We start from the raw sequence: 14,628 nt of genomic DNA on the forward strand, positions 1-14,628 counted from the left end.
GCCACATGCTTTTAAAAACGCCAAATGATGTCCGTTAAAATCAGACATTGCCTTCTCAGACCATCTCATTTTCATAAGGAAAGTTTATGGTATAACGAAAAGGACACCGACATACATATTTTATACACATTTGTTTTTGTAGAATAGGTTAATTGTCCACAAAGAAGCTGCCAGCCTCTTGCCCAAATGCTCCTAGGTTAGTTCGATAAATATCTTCTTTAGAGGCCTGTTATTGTTAACTGTTATTTTCGGCAGATGTAAGGTAAGCGTTCAATGTTCTTAGCTGATACCATAGACTACATCCAAAGGGAATGGGAAAAAATTACCCAGAAATACTGAAATATATAAGATTAATTTTGCATAAACATTCTGTGTATAGCACAAAAGTAGTTGGGCATTAGCTGCTAAAATACAACAGTATAACTATTCTATAAAAGTGATGTTGAGAGGGACACCTGGATGGCTCAGTCGTTAAGCGTCTGCCTTCGGCTCAGGTCATGATCCCAGGGTCTTGGGATGCAGCCCCGCATCGGGCTCCCCGCTCCGCGGCAAGCCTGCTTCTCCCTCTCCCACTCCCCCTGCTTGTGTCCCCTCTCTCGCTGTGTCTCTCTCTGTCAAAAAAATAAATAAAATCTTTAAAAAAAAAAGAAATATTTAATGTCATCTGTTTTTAAAAATTGTCCTTAATCTTTACACTAAGAAAAAAAATATTAATAGGAGTTTAAGTAGCTTGAAATCTCATAATATTCACATGGAAAGTAATAACTGTGAAACCAGGGCCAATTATTTTTTAACTTTTACCCAGAATTTTAAGTGGTTTCAAAATTCAAAATACATTTTGTTTTCTGATATTTGTGACCACATTTGATCTCCATATGTACTGATGGTAAGCAAGGACATTTTTATTGAAACCATCTCTGTAAACATAAATTGAGTAACTATATCTGGAAGTAAATTAGGTTGGAAAAGTTCAGCCATTTAATTGATTTTTTTTTCTATATGAGGTATGGTATTTTCTTATGGCATATAAAGTGATAAAATTGGTTATTTCTTTTCATATCTGAAATGGGTTCAGTCAATGAGAAAAGAAAAAGATATAGAACTCTATTTACAAAATATCATTGTCCATTGTCCCCTTAAAAAATTAATAAAGTTTATTTAACATTTATTATAGGTATGTGCACATATACAAGTAAATACAAGTAAAGCAATTCTTTCTGACCCAGAAATGAATTCTCTGTGCTCTTTCACTTACCCATATTTGTCTCAAAATAGAGATTTCTAGAATAGCGTCATAGGTACCTGCCCTATTGGCTTCCCAGCACTCATCTACCAAAACCCCATTAGTCAAAATGCAGTTCCTGTGACCCAAACAAAGAAACGGACAGTCAGTGGGAACATTCTGCCTAAAAAACTTCCGTTGAACAATTATTTCCCCAGTACATCTCACCAACAACCCAAGTGTTTAGAGGCAGGTTTGTTGGGAGGGCATGTTGTTGCCTACCTTCAGACAGGAGGCATCCATTCTGTGATGTTTATTTCAAATCAAGTATCTATTTAATGTGACCCTCAAGTGAGAACAGAATAACGTGATTCTGGGCTGGATTTATTTTACCATGCCATTAAGACCCTGGGCAAGTGACTTTCTTTCCTTGTGCCTCAGACTTCTCTTCGTTAAGATGACTGTTTGTAAAGCACTACAGAAATAATTTATAGCTTCAGATGTACAGTGCAGATGTAAGATATATTTATGTGCCAAGTAATACCACACTGTGTTTCCTCAGCAAAAAACGCCAGGTGTAGGTAAAAGAACAGAAAACCAGGCAGACACAGGGCCCTTCCTCTTTAGCACACAACAGAGTGTAGTGATCATGAGTCTTCCGTGCATTATCACAGATCTGATGAACAGATAATGTAGCATTCTGTTCAGGTCCATAAAGTGTGACTTACTAGAGAAATTTAATTATAAAGGAAAAACCTCTTCAAATAAAAAGTTTGATCTGGGGAAGATTTGCTCATAGAAATCTAGGAGAGAGCTCTGCTTACATTGAATTACTTCATCAATTTATTGAATTAAATGCTCCCAGCTCTTATTTATCTTGATCCATACAGAATCATATAACTGACACTGTTCCTCAATCTATATTCTCTTATAATAAAACAAAGGAAAAAACAGATAAGTGAGCTGATATCCAAAACCTATTTCAAAAAAGTAACCTACAGAGGATATGACATAATCAGTCACACATAAAATGGATAAAGTACAATTTCTAATTCTTTCTGTCTATGTTACAATTCTGGGATATTTTCATAATCATGATAGTCCTAGGCACTATAAAACTCTGAAATCTCTTCTGAATCACCCAGGATTCTATTATATCCAGCTTAATTTGAGTGCTAAGAGTATTTTGATAATACTATTACTAGGAACTATTCCAAAGCTTTAAGCCTTAAGATTTCTTTTTTGAAATTAATTATATTTCCCAAATATGTTGATAAAAAAACAAGAGTTTATTAATAGAATAATAGTATAAGTATGCCATCACTTTACTATATGACTTGATCTCTCAGATTAATTTTGCTCAGTTTTAAAGTTGAAGCTATTTTTTATATTCTAATACTTTGGTGTATACGGTAAATTTAATTAAATGAGAATTGTTAAATAACCATGACAGCCTTTGTCTCAGCTGCTCTGAAGGATCATGAATTAACTGTACAATTTCCAAGGACTTTTTAAATTATACCTCTAAATCAATCAATTTTAAATCACATTTTTCTGTGAGACATGAAATGATTTCTAAATATCTCTTCTTGTGGTACCCAAACTAATTACTAAAGGAACTACAGGAAACAGTAAAATGTATGAAATTTCAAAGTTCATAATAATCTCAGCATTCATTAATCAGCATTTGGCTTCTAGCACTGGAATTAACTTACACAATTTGTTGTGTTATCCTGAAGTTGTCTTTATCACTTCCAGCATCGGGAGCCACTGACGGTTGTTCGATGCCATATAATTGGCATGAGAAGTCAGAAATCGATGCACGATCAAACCCAAGTTATGTGCCAAATAAAATTGCTATAATTTATCAATTCAACTAGTCAAAAGTGAGGCCAGAACACTCAAAACACAATCATAATTATTTTCAGAAAGTATCAGGGATCAGTTGGGGAAAAAATGAGAAAAATGTTAATGTGTTGATGTATGTGTAACAGAGCATCCAAGTTCTGGTAAATCATATAATTTAGCAATGTGATTAACTTTTTTTCAGTATTAACTAAATTTTTACACAGATGTTTTAAATAAAATTATGTAACCCACATAATATAATTTTACTGTAAAGTTAAATGTTATTTTTTCTTAATCAAATGTATTTTTATAACACAAAAGTTCTCCTTTAGACAAATGACTAAATTTTTAATTAAAATGGTTTTTAAATTAGTTCAAGATAGAACTTCAAAAAATGAAAAATCCAGGCAAATCTGCTACAAACCAAGGAAAGGCAGGTAGTAAGTTATGTGCAAATCCTGGTACATTCCCAATAAGTCTGTCTCTTTTCTCCTTCTCATCATCAGGGCACCAGTGTATTTTCCTATCTCAGTTGAGATCACCAGTACTAAAACTGATGATGTACCCAGCCTGCTTCCCTATTGTCTTCCTTCCCACAACTGGACAGAATAGAATATTAAGGAAAGCACTGGCCTTAAAAAACAAACAAACAAACAAACAAAACAACAGCGACAACAAAAAAACAGCCTAGGTTTGATTTAGAGAAGACACTCACACCCTGATCCAAGGATTAATGGATAATACAAGGATCATTCTTGCCTAACAACCTACCTTTCTGGTTTATAAAGAAAATCAAACGAGACTATACATATAAAGTGTTTCATAAGCTTCTAAACACTATACAAATAAGAGTTATTATGATGATTTGTGGTCCATGCCCACAGATTTAGCCCAGTCCCAGATTCTAAGAATAACCCAAACCCAGTCTCCACGTGGAATGAATTGAGGAAGCCTCAGCTAAGTAATTCAAATGCCTCAGACTCTAAGACAGTCTTGCTGTTTCTCTTGCTGTAAGCTTACTACATTTGCTCTAGGCTTTTTCTAATGACTGGATACTCCTTTACTCCTGGGAATAAACAGGGTCCCCAAAATTAAGTGAATAAATAAATCAAAACCAGAAAATTCTATTTTTCAGATGCCTGCTTTAAAGTTGTAATACCAATCCACTTCTCCCTGTAGTAGCACTCTGCCTTCCTCTCTGCTGCCATCTTAGGATATCTGACCTGAATCCATACCCCATAGATGGGGCCTTCCTAGTACTTCTATAACACTCAAATTCTGCCTACCTTCCTGGCTTGTCACCGCACTCTCTAGGTTTTGACTCAATATATAATCCAGCCATTTAGCAGATTTAGATTCATGGCAGCAAATTCTTTTCTATGCTTTTTCTACAAATGGAGCAAGATGCTTTATGAGGTAAACGGTTCTGTATCCCTTAAACATAATCAAGCCAAAGCTTACATACCTGTCAGTCATGATTACCATGGAAGGCGCTGCTGCTGTGGTTGGGAAGTTGGACACGATCCCTCTACAATCCTAGGTCACCTGCTTAATTAACCGCTCTGCTACTCTGGTTCTCTGATGCTTCAGAATAAGAACGGAGAAGACAGTATACAGTGCCTGACATCATTGTGTCCTACTACACTGAGCAAATTATTCCCATAATGAATCCAAAAAACAACATACTGTTTGCCTTACGTGCATTTTTTGTGTGATTTTAGTTAAATGAAATGTACTCCAGAAACACAAATGTTCTTTGTGTGTAGATGTTAAAAATTGTTACTGCACTAATGTCCTTGTTAGAGAGAGAGCTATAATTAATTATAGGAAATGATGTTACTAACTCTGAAAGGAGTGGGTTTTTTTTAAATCACATATGGTAAGTCATGTACCAGACCAAACATCCATGGTGTTTCTAATTGTACTTTTATATTAGTTAATATACTATTTTCACTTCAATATCAAAACTCATGTCTATAAGTAAATCTCATAAGCTAATCTAAAATAGGAATAATTCAAAAGCTTGGAAGTCATTTCATAATATTTGTAGGAACTCAGTGTATTTGGACTTGGTAGATAGAGTTAAATTATTTTAACATTAAATTTTTTCTTTTACTTTTATGCTGGTTTTATAATATTGTATTATGTTTTCCTTCAGTTTTAGGAGAGGAAATAAAACATCTTAACATTACTCATGCATTAACTTAAGTCTATTGTATTATAACAAATGACTGATTTTTCCAGTCTTTTCATCTTTCCATTTGGTTATGGAATAACAAAGCCCACTGATTTGAATATTTGTGATCCACTATAGTATAATAAGACCAATTTTGTCTTTTAGTCATACTTATTTCTTGAACATTGAGAGACAGATGGAGAACAGGATAAAAAAACATGGTAATAATTGGGCAGAATAATGGGTGTGGATTATAAAACAACTGTTAGGAATTTTTTTTTTAAAGACTTTATTTATTCATTTTGAGAGAGAGAGGGGAGGGACAAAGGGGGAGGCAGAGGGACAAGCAGACTCCACGCTGAGCACAGAGCCCTACATAGGGCTCGATCCCACAATCCCCGAAATCATGACCCCCAGACTCTCCTATTTTTCTGTACTTACAGTGCCAAACAAGTCTCTTTTGGATCAACACTTCACTTTGGCAGATTTAATAAGTTTCAGTTACATTCTGGTCAAGACTCAAAGACTAGAAACTTTCTGCATTTCTTAAGTAACACTGCATATTCTCTACCCTGATCATTAAAGTCTTGATTTTAGAGTCAAAATCTCAGAAGGCAGCCTGATTGTCTTACTTCCAAGTTTCTGATGGGTTACTACACATTTATCTTTGCCTGTGTTTCTTGTAACCCCCCAGACCCTACATCCAAAATGGCCATCAACTGAGGAACGGAGACTATTAAGCCCCTAAAAACTACATGATGGAGCAGTTGCCTCCACTCGTAGCCATCTCAGCGAGTTAGTAGCCATCTCTGTTTTCATGCCCTTTATGGTTTTTGTGATATGATTCTTTTAGCCTAAAAGTATAATGCAATTTTGGTCCGAAGAGCTTATTAATAGAAAGCAAGTTTACTTATAAGGAAGAGTAGTAGCCAGGAATCTGTGTTATTTAGAAATTTGAATTGAATTGTGTCTCATTTGTAATAAAGGATTTGTAAAAGCCAAATGTATTCACGTTGTCTATAAAAAGCGAATGGCTTGCAATGTCTATAAAAGCGAACCGTTACTCAATAAACATAATCAGTGGTGGCAACAAATATAGATAATTCCTGCTTTGTAAGACTCCACTTTTCTGTAAAATGTTATACAGCCTATATTTTCCACATATTTTCTTTCACCTTTTTTCCTTTTATAGATATTATCTAAAAATGTGGGTTATCTATATTTCTCTAATTACTTACTAGTTATAAATCTCAATTAGAAAAAAAATAACAGAAGCATTTCTGATATTAAAAAGTCAGAAGATTGGGGCACCTGGGTGGCTCAGTTGGTTAAGCATCTGTCTTAGGCTCCGGTCATGATCCCGGAGTCCCGAGATGGAGCCCTACATCGGGCTCCCTGCTCAGCAGGGAGTCTGCTTCTCCCTCTCCCTCAGCTCCTCCCCCGCTCATGCTCGCTCTCTCTTGCTCGTTCACTCTCTCTCTCAAACAAATACATAAAATCTTTAAAAAAAGGTCAAAAACTGGGCGCCTGGGTGGCTCAGTTGGTTGAGCGACTGCCTTCGGCTCAGGTCATGATCCTGGAGTCCCGGGATCGAGTCCCGCATCGGGCTCCCTGCTCAGCGGGGAGTCTGCTTCTCCCTCTGACCCTCTTCCCTCTCATGCTCTCTGTCTCTCTTTCTCTCAAATAAATAAATAAAATCTTTTAAAAAAAAAAGGTCAAAAACTTCTTTAAAAATATGATTTTTTTGTAGAGCTGTTAATAAAGTATATTTATTCCACCTATTGCTGTACCTATAAAAACATGTTCAACAGCACTAATTATCAGGGAAATGCAAGTAAGAACCACATTGAGATATCACCTCACACCTGTTAGAATAGCTATTATCAAAAAAAGAACAAGTGTTGGAGAGGATGTGGAGAAAGGGAACCTCCGTGCACTGTTGGTAGGAACATAAATTGGTGCAGCCATGTGGAAAACAACATGGAGGTTCCTATAAAGTAGAATTACCATGTGATCCAGCTATGCCACTTCTAGGTATTTATCTGAAGAAAATGAAAACACTAATTCAAAAAGATATAGGCACCCCTATATTCATTGCAGCATTATTTACAATAGCTGAGAATGGAAACAACCTAAGTGTCCATGGATGGATGAATGGATAAACAAGTTATGGTATATATATTATATATATACACACAATACTATTCAGCCATAAAAACGAAGGAAATCTTGCCATGTGCAACAACATGAGTGGACCTTGAAGGTATTATGCTAAGTGAAATAAGACAGAGAAACACAAATGCCATGCATGGAATCTCACTTATATTTGGAATCTAAAAAACAAAAAAGAAACAAAACAAAACTCATAGATACAGACAATAGATTGGTGCTTATAGAGGGGGGAAGAGGGCCTGGGGGCAAAAGGGCTGAAGGGGGTCAATTGCATGGTGACAGATGGTAACTAGATTAATTGTGGTTATCACCTTGTAGTATATACAAAGACTGAATTATTATGTTGTACACCTGAAATTAATATAATGCTATATACCAATCTTACATCAGTAAATATATATATTAATTCATAAGGTTTAAAATTAAATGTGCTTTCTCTTAGATTAATACTATCCTTTTTTTCTTTATCAAGTAGAAGTAAATTGCTTGGTTCAGTACAATCCAGGCCCATCTGAGTGGCTTTTTGTTGTTTTTCAGAAATGGGAGAGATTGAGAATTGGAAAAGCATTCATCATCAGGATAATTTGTTTTAAAAGCATCCAGGCTTCCATATAGCCACTAGATAAATTACTCACTATTCAAGAGAAGGAAAGCACAATTAGTTTCACATTATAGTAAACCAATCAGCTCCTTAAATGGCTGTCATTCTTGAGAAAAAGGCAACAAGAATGTCATAGTTGTCCCCTTTCTCCCATGCCTTTAGAAGCAAAAGCAATACTTTTCTCAGACTGGAAGATCTGTGGAAAGCATTGTGAATATATTTTGCCATTGCTTTTAGATAAGGAGCATTATATTCATTACTTGTATCCATATGGTTAATAACACCTACTTCACAATGCAAAGTTAATGAAGATTTTGTTTTGTACTAGGGACAGGCAAATGCTTTGAAGCCTTATGGCAAGGAAGTAGACTTCAATAAATTATTTTCAAACCTTTTCTTCTTCCCAGGATAATTATTTTTATGTAATCATTTACAATCAAGGAGCAAAGAAAGGGGTAAAGAGAAGTCATACCAGGGGTAATGGAATATGCACAAAAAATCTGCAGGCTGTTTTTCTCTTCTTAAAAAGAATACTTGCTAAACAACCATTCATTACCTCTTTTGAGGCAAGCAGGATGGTGTAAGAATATACTAAATTAATGTCATCTGCCATGACTTAACCTGAAGAAACACAATAATTAGTAAACTTTACATACACAGCTGCTGCAGCAGTTTAAGCATGTTCCATCTGTCATAAGAGCGATTGATGAAGGCCTTGCAGGAAAGAGGGCGACTGCAATCATATAGAGAGCTTTAGTTCCTCCCTGCACACAAGTGTTATCAATCCAAACCCAAACCTACTATGCCTTATGTTCACATGTCAGTATCATTCTACAGGTTAAATTTAATTGTATTTATTAAGGTTTTCATTTTCACATTGGTAATGGATCCTTTTTGGTACCTCCATACAGGGAATGTATAAAACTTCCTTTATACCACACAACACAGGGCAGGCCTGCTTTGAACCATGAGTTCAAAACTTTGTGCTTTAAAGACTAATTATACATGAACACTTCTTGCATGAAGAACACACTTGAATAACATTTTCATTTTTAGAAATACATGTATGTGTGGCCAGTAAGCATATGGTACAGACTGGGTGAGGAAGAAGAGGGGGAGGAGGAAAGGAAATAGGGAGTGGGGGAGAGAAGCAAAAGTGAGAGAGAGAGAGAGAGAGAATATCACAGTATCAAAATGTACTTAGGCCTTAAAGTTTCTTTCCTAAGGATATAAGTTTTAAATGCTTTTGACTGAAAAATAGACTACTTAGGGTATATATTTTGTTTATTTTTAGTTGTTTGGTGAAAGTTTCAAAATCAAAATTATTAGGCATTTATTATTAAGATTAAATATACGAGCTTACAAAGTACCGAATCCTCTGAAAAATGGTTGTCCCAGATCGCTTAATTAAATAGCATTCAAACATTGTAAATGGCATTTGTGAATTTAATATATTTTATATTGTGTTTTTAAGTAATTCATTTGTCTAGTCCAACAAAATCTTTCTGAGAATGAAATAATTCTTAAAATCCAATGAATTCAATGTATCAACATGGCCTAAGGTTTTCTTAGACTTTCCAATATCGTGCACAAACATAAGATTTGGTCATAAGATTTCAAATCATAAAACTGAAATCCTGTGTCTCAATCTACTTTTTAATGGCATTTTCTAAACTGATATCACAGGACTGTCAGACTAATAGGCTAAATTCTCTCATGTAACACAGATATTTACAATAACAAATGTTCAAATACTTTTTCTTAACACAAAAATATTAGTAGTATGATTTCTAGTCCTGCAAATACTTTACATTTAATTCTGTATCTTCCTAGAATTAAGATATGTACTCACTAAGGAAGAAGACATCCCAGTTAACTGAAATTACTCAGATGTATATGTTTTTGAGTGTGACAAATGCATATCCATGAAGGAAGAAAAAGTACCATCCTAGATCACTGATACCTTTCAACCAGGGATCTTGGCCAGGTGACATCTGGAGCTACAGATATCCAGAGTGATTCTCACCACCCCAACTGCCATACTCGGTCTTTTTCATAATCGCTATTTCATGGGCTTCAAAACTCTAATAAATGGTCATGTTACATAATCATCCGGCTATTCACAGGAGTCAGCAACTGTTGAGAAAAGCAGCCTGTGCATCCATGCAGTCTTTCAACACCCACTTAGTCACTTAAGAACAGGCCCTGGGCCTGCAATACTTCCTTACCAAGAAACAAAGAGCCCACAAGGCCTGTCAGTTTCATCAGCTATATGGAAAATACCTTTCCAGGTTCAGACTAGAGGAGTGTCTCCTTGTTCCACTTAAATGTGTATGTTAATGATTGTCAGACACACCTTTCAGTATTTCAGCCTCCATGGGGCAGAGTTCAGGGTCCTACTACTGCTGCAAGAGAGGGTTATACATAGGCCAATTGCCCTGCATCTGCTGCCTCAGGGACTCACTAGCCATGAGGGACCAAGGCACATGACTGGAGCTGTAAAGCGCTGTTTTCATCCAATGCTGACTGTGCTTTGTTTTCCTTGACAACTCTAATACCAAAATACAATGGACAAAAACGTTTGGAGACCTTTCCTGGGATTGATAACCAGTGGTAGATGGTATTGCTCCCCCCGAGACTGATAACTGATACACGATGTTTTTCTCAACAGCAGTTCTCATCCAAATGGATACCTCGATTTGCCTGTCTTTGATTCTTAAAACATATACACAGATTTTCCATCTAACTGAAAAAACTTCGAAGTTGATGAGATAATAGGTGTAATTATATTTTCTATCTAAATATAAACTTTGTGCTTGATAGGATCCTAAGATAAATACATGCTTTTTCCCACTACTGAAATCTTGTGTTATTTTATCCTCATATTCATATTCAATTTCTTTGTGTTTTTTTTAAGATTTTATTTATTTATTTTGACAGAGAGAGAGAGCGAGAGAGGGAACCCAAACAGGGGGAGTAGGAGAGAGAGAAGCAGGCTTCCTGCGGAGCAGGGAGCCCGACGCGGGGCTTGATCCCCGGACTCCGGGATCATGACCCGAGCGGAAGGCAGACGCTTAATGACTGAGCCACCCAGGGGCCCCTCATATTCAATTTCTTAATTCAATGCTTCTACCAATTGAATTTTGGCTCTTGTATTGTGTTTCTGGCTTGTGGTCGCACCATGAGTCTTTCACTGCCCTTCTTGCATCTAGCTTTTTTTTTTTTTTAAAGATTTTAATTATTTATTTTAGAAAGAGAGAGCACATGCATGCACGCAGGAGGGGGAGGGGGACAGAGGGAGCAGACTCCTCCCCGAAGCAGGGAGCCCAACGTGGGGCTCAATCCCAGGACCCTGAGATCATGACCTGAGTCAAAAACAGCTGCTTACCCAACTGAGCCACCCAGGTGCCCCACATCTAGCTTTCTTCTTTTACAACCAAGGTTATGTAACTCAGACCAGAGATCTGTATTGCTTTTTCTCCTATCCCAGGGGAATAAGGCTTAGGACTGCACTGTTCAAAGCCTCTTTTTTTTTTATTGTTTTGTTAATCACCGTACATTACATCATTAGTTTTTGATGTAGTGTTCCATGATTCATTGTTTGCGTATAACACACAGTGCTCCAAAGCCTCTTAGAGGGGAAAAGTATCCCATGGTCACTCTTCTGAGGAGCCACAAAAATTCAAAAGCAACCCAAATCTCTCTCCCTAGCCTAGAACTTCAACTGTTTCCCCTCTGACTTGGTCAAGAGCTCTGGTTGAAAGATAATTGCTGATCTCAGGCAAGAAGTGGACTAGACTTTTAAAAATTATAGCACACTGTAAGTGTAAATAATTTTAGCATTGTCAACAACAAGGATCTAAGAACCTAAAGTTCTCAAAACTATTTTTCCTAAAGATCTAGTTCTTTAATCATCTCCTGATTCAGCCTGAAAAATCTAACTTAAATCCAACTTACATATATGCATGCTATCAACAATGAAACCTAAATCTCAATATTTAAAAATTTTTTTTCTTTTCTCAGTTTCTACAGATAAAGTGATCTGAAGTAATGAATGATGCCACAAAAGCAGAAAAGAGAAACTGTGACAACACCCAGAAATGTGAAAGGAGGTTTCTTACTGGATAGCAGCATCTTTGGTTCAATTTATTAAAAAAAATACCCAAATAAATAAAATGGACAGTATTGTTCAATTTTAGAAATTCCATTTCTTCTATGTTCTAAGCTATATAATTGTCAGGTTTTTATGGTTTAGACTGTAAAAGTGTTTTCCCCTTTGCTAATTATGTTGTGTTTTTTTAAGTCTTAAAAGTCTTAAAATGTGAAGGACATTTATGAACGGTAAGGGAGACACTGTATACAAATGTATATTTGTAAAAGCTATTTTTATGATTAGCATGTTTTACTGTTGATCATATATAAAGTCAGGTGATATTGCAATTCTATGTTTAAAGCTTATTTCCAACAATGTCATGTAAGAAAAGATACATCGTAAGCTAGTTTTTATAATTTATTTTTAATTTATAGTTTAAAGTACTTCAGATCATAATGATAAAATACTTGAAAATGTTATATTTCTGCCCTCCATAAGCACCATTTTTATTAATAAAGAATGCAAATATTTCAGATGTGATTCCATAGCTAAAGGACTCTGTTGCTTTGACCTGTGATTAAATTGAGCATTCTCTACTCAACTGAAACAATCCAATTATTACCCAATACTTCAGTCTGGGTAGGAGATCCCATGGACAGATTTTAGTGTCAATACAGGTGAAAACTATATTGGCAAGGAAAAGATTGTCTTATCTTTGGTTCTAAAAGTTTAAATAGTGCGTACATCACTTCATTTCATCTCCTATTACTAGGAACACTCCATTCCCAAGCATTGCAAGTGTTTTCCAGATGCTCTTTGCTGTTGTCTTGTGCTGTGGAAATGGAAGAAACCATCTTCCACAGACTGTAGGAAGAACTCAGCATATAATTTCTTAATAAATACTGTTTCTTTTAAAACAAAGTTGGCGTGTATCTTTCCTTTGAGGGTGCACTTAGTTTTAATATTCAGTTTGACTCTTTATGTCCTTGTAATGCCACAAAATTAGTGTGATAATGAAAGTAGCATAACTTTACTAAAATGTATATGTTTTATATGCCCACACTTTTCATGTATTCTGGAACACATTAATTTGCTAAAATTAATTAAGCAAGATGGCCCTCAATTCTTGACAGAAGTCACATTCTGGTATACACTTCTAAAGGGCGTATTTTTTCATTCAAATGTAGAATTTTAAGGAAATATTTCAGGACAGAAAGCAGAACTACCTTGACAGAGGCATTTTTGCTCTGTCAGACAAGTCTGCTGCTAATGGCTACAAGCCCCTCATTAAGAGCAGAGAGACACATGTAATGTCATCAAGAATACTTAGTGGAATTAAGGCCTCCTTTTTTCAAAGAAACTAAAGAGAATCTAAAATCACCTTGGTATGTTTTCTTATTTTTCTGTTTTAATTTCTTTATGGCAGTTCATCCTCTTTCTTTATGCGTATCAAATAAAAGCTCATGGGCGCCTGGGTGGCTCAGTCGTTAAGCGGCTGCCTTCGGCTCAGGTCATGATCCCAGAGTCCTGGGATCGAGCCCCACATCGGGCTCCCTGCTCAGCGGGAAGCCTGCTTCTCCCTCTCCCACTCTCCCTGCTTGTGTTCCCGCTCTCGCTGTCTCTGTCAAATAAATAAATAAAATCTTTTTAAAAAAGAAAATAAAAAAAATAAAAGCTCATGAAAAATTATACAATTCCATCCAGCAAAGGTTACCTAAAACTAAAATTGTGAAAGCAAAAATTTAAAATTTGCACACTAGGACCTACGGGCTGGATCAGGAATGTACTTGCCTTTTGAGGAAATGTGAAAATCACAATGTGGTATACTATTTTTCATGGCCATGATGAGTATTGGAGAATTTGCAATTGCTGCGATTGAATTGTGAAGCTGAAAAGAAGCTGTATACGGTTCTACAAGGGAATAAAATCAGCGGAGTGATTTCTTGGTTTGCTGCCAAATAAATACATTTCCCTAGGATAGTCTGATGCCCCAGAAAGAAAATGTTACAGGTACAGTGTATTAGGAAAATGCACATGTGGATATTTTTCCCAACCTTCCATTTATCTGTCCTTAATATTCAATAAACAGTGTAGAATTTATAGCAGACATTATCATAAATTAAGAGTATCATACTTTCCCAGATGTTCATTAACCATTCTCAAAGTAAAATGAATAATTAAAATGTATAATTCTTTGTTATTGGACTTAATTTTCTCCACACAGGCCTGGCAGTATGAAATCATGCATCTTTCCCTTAATTCATTACCCGATCCTGGCTTCAGATTTTATTTTAATGACAAAGATGGAGTAAAATATATACCAGATCAGCAAACTATAGATTATATGGGATTATAATCCCTGTGGATTTAGTGTAATAATTTAAAAGGGAACTTTTAAGAGATGACGAAGGTAGTGTAGACTTCTAACTCCAAATAACATCAGTTCCATTAAAAAAGAAATGCCAAGGGAAAGAAAAGAGTTATTACTCACTGAATTCAACTCAATAAAAATGTGG

At 35.8% G+C, this 14,628-nt stretch overlaps 1 protein-coding gene and 1 long non-coding RNA gene across 14 annotated transcripts in view; one reads left to right on the top strand and one right to left on the bottom strand.

Annotated features, from left to right (window-relative positions):
* The window catches only part of RALYL (RALY RNA binding protein like), a 658,970-nt gene extending 645,937 nt beyond the window's left edge, over positions 1 to 13,033 (top strand). For all 13 annotated transcript variants that reach the window (XM_081816201.1, XM_031025013.1, XM_081816192.1 and 10 more), the window contains one exon: positions 12,043 to 13,033. In XM_081816201.1, the coding sequence (XP_081672327.1) occupies positions 12,043 to 12,060 (18 nt within the window). In that variant the 3' untranslated portion in view covers positions 12,061 to 13,033. The remainder of the gene's footprint in view (positions 1 to 12,042) is intronic.
* The window catches only part of LOC145720928 (uncharacterized), a 288,979-nt gene that overhangs the window by 72,005 nt on the left and 202,346 nt on the right, over positions 1 to 14,628 (bottom strand). The gene's annotated exons all lie outside the window — the stretch shown is intronic.

Source organism: Leptonychotes weddellii, chromosome 4, assembly GCF_054177405.1.
Source record: "Leptonychotes weddellii isolate Sample4059 chromosome 4, ASM5417740v2, whole genome shotgun sequence".
NCBI classification, from domain to species: domain Eukaryota; kingdom Metazoa; phylum Chordata; class Mammalia; order Carnivora; family Phocidae; genus Leptonychotes; species Leptonychotes weddellii.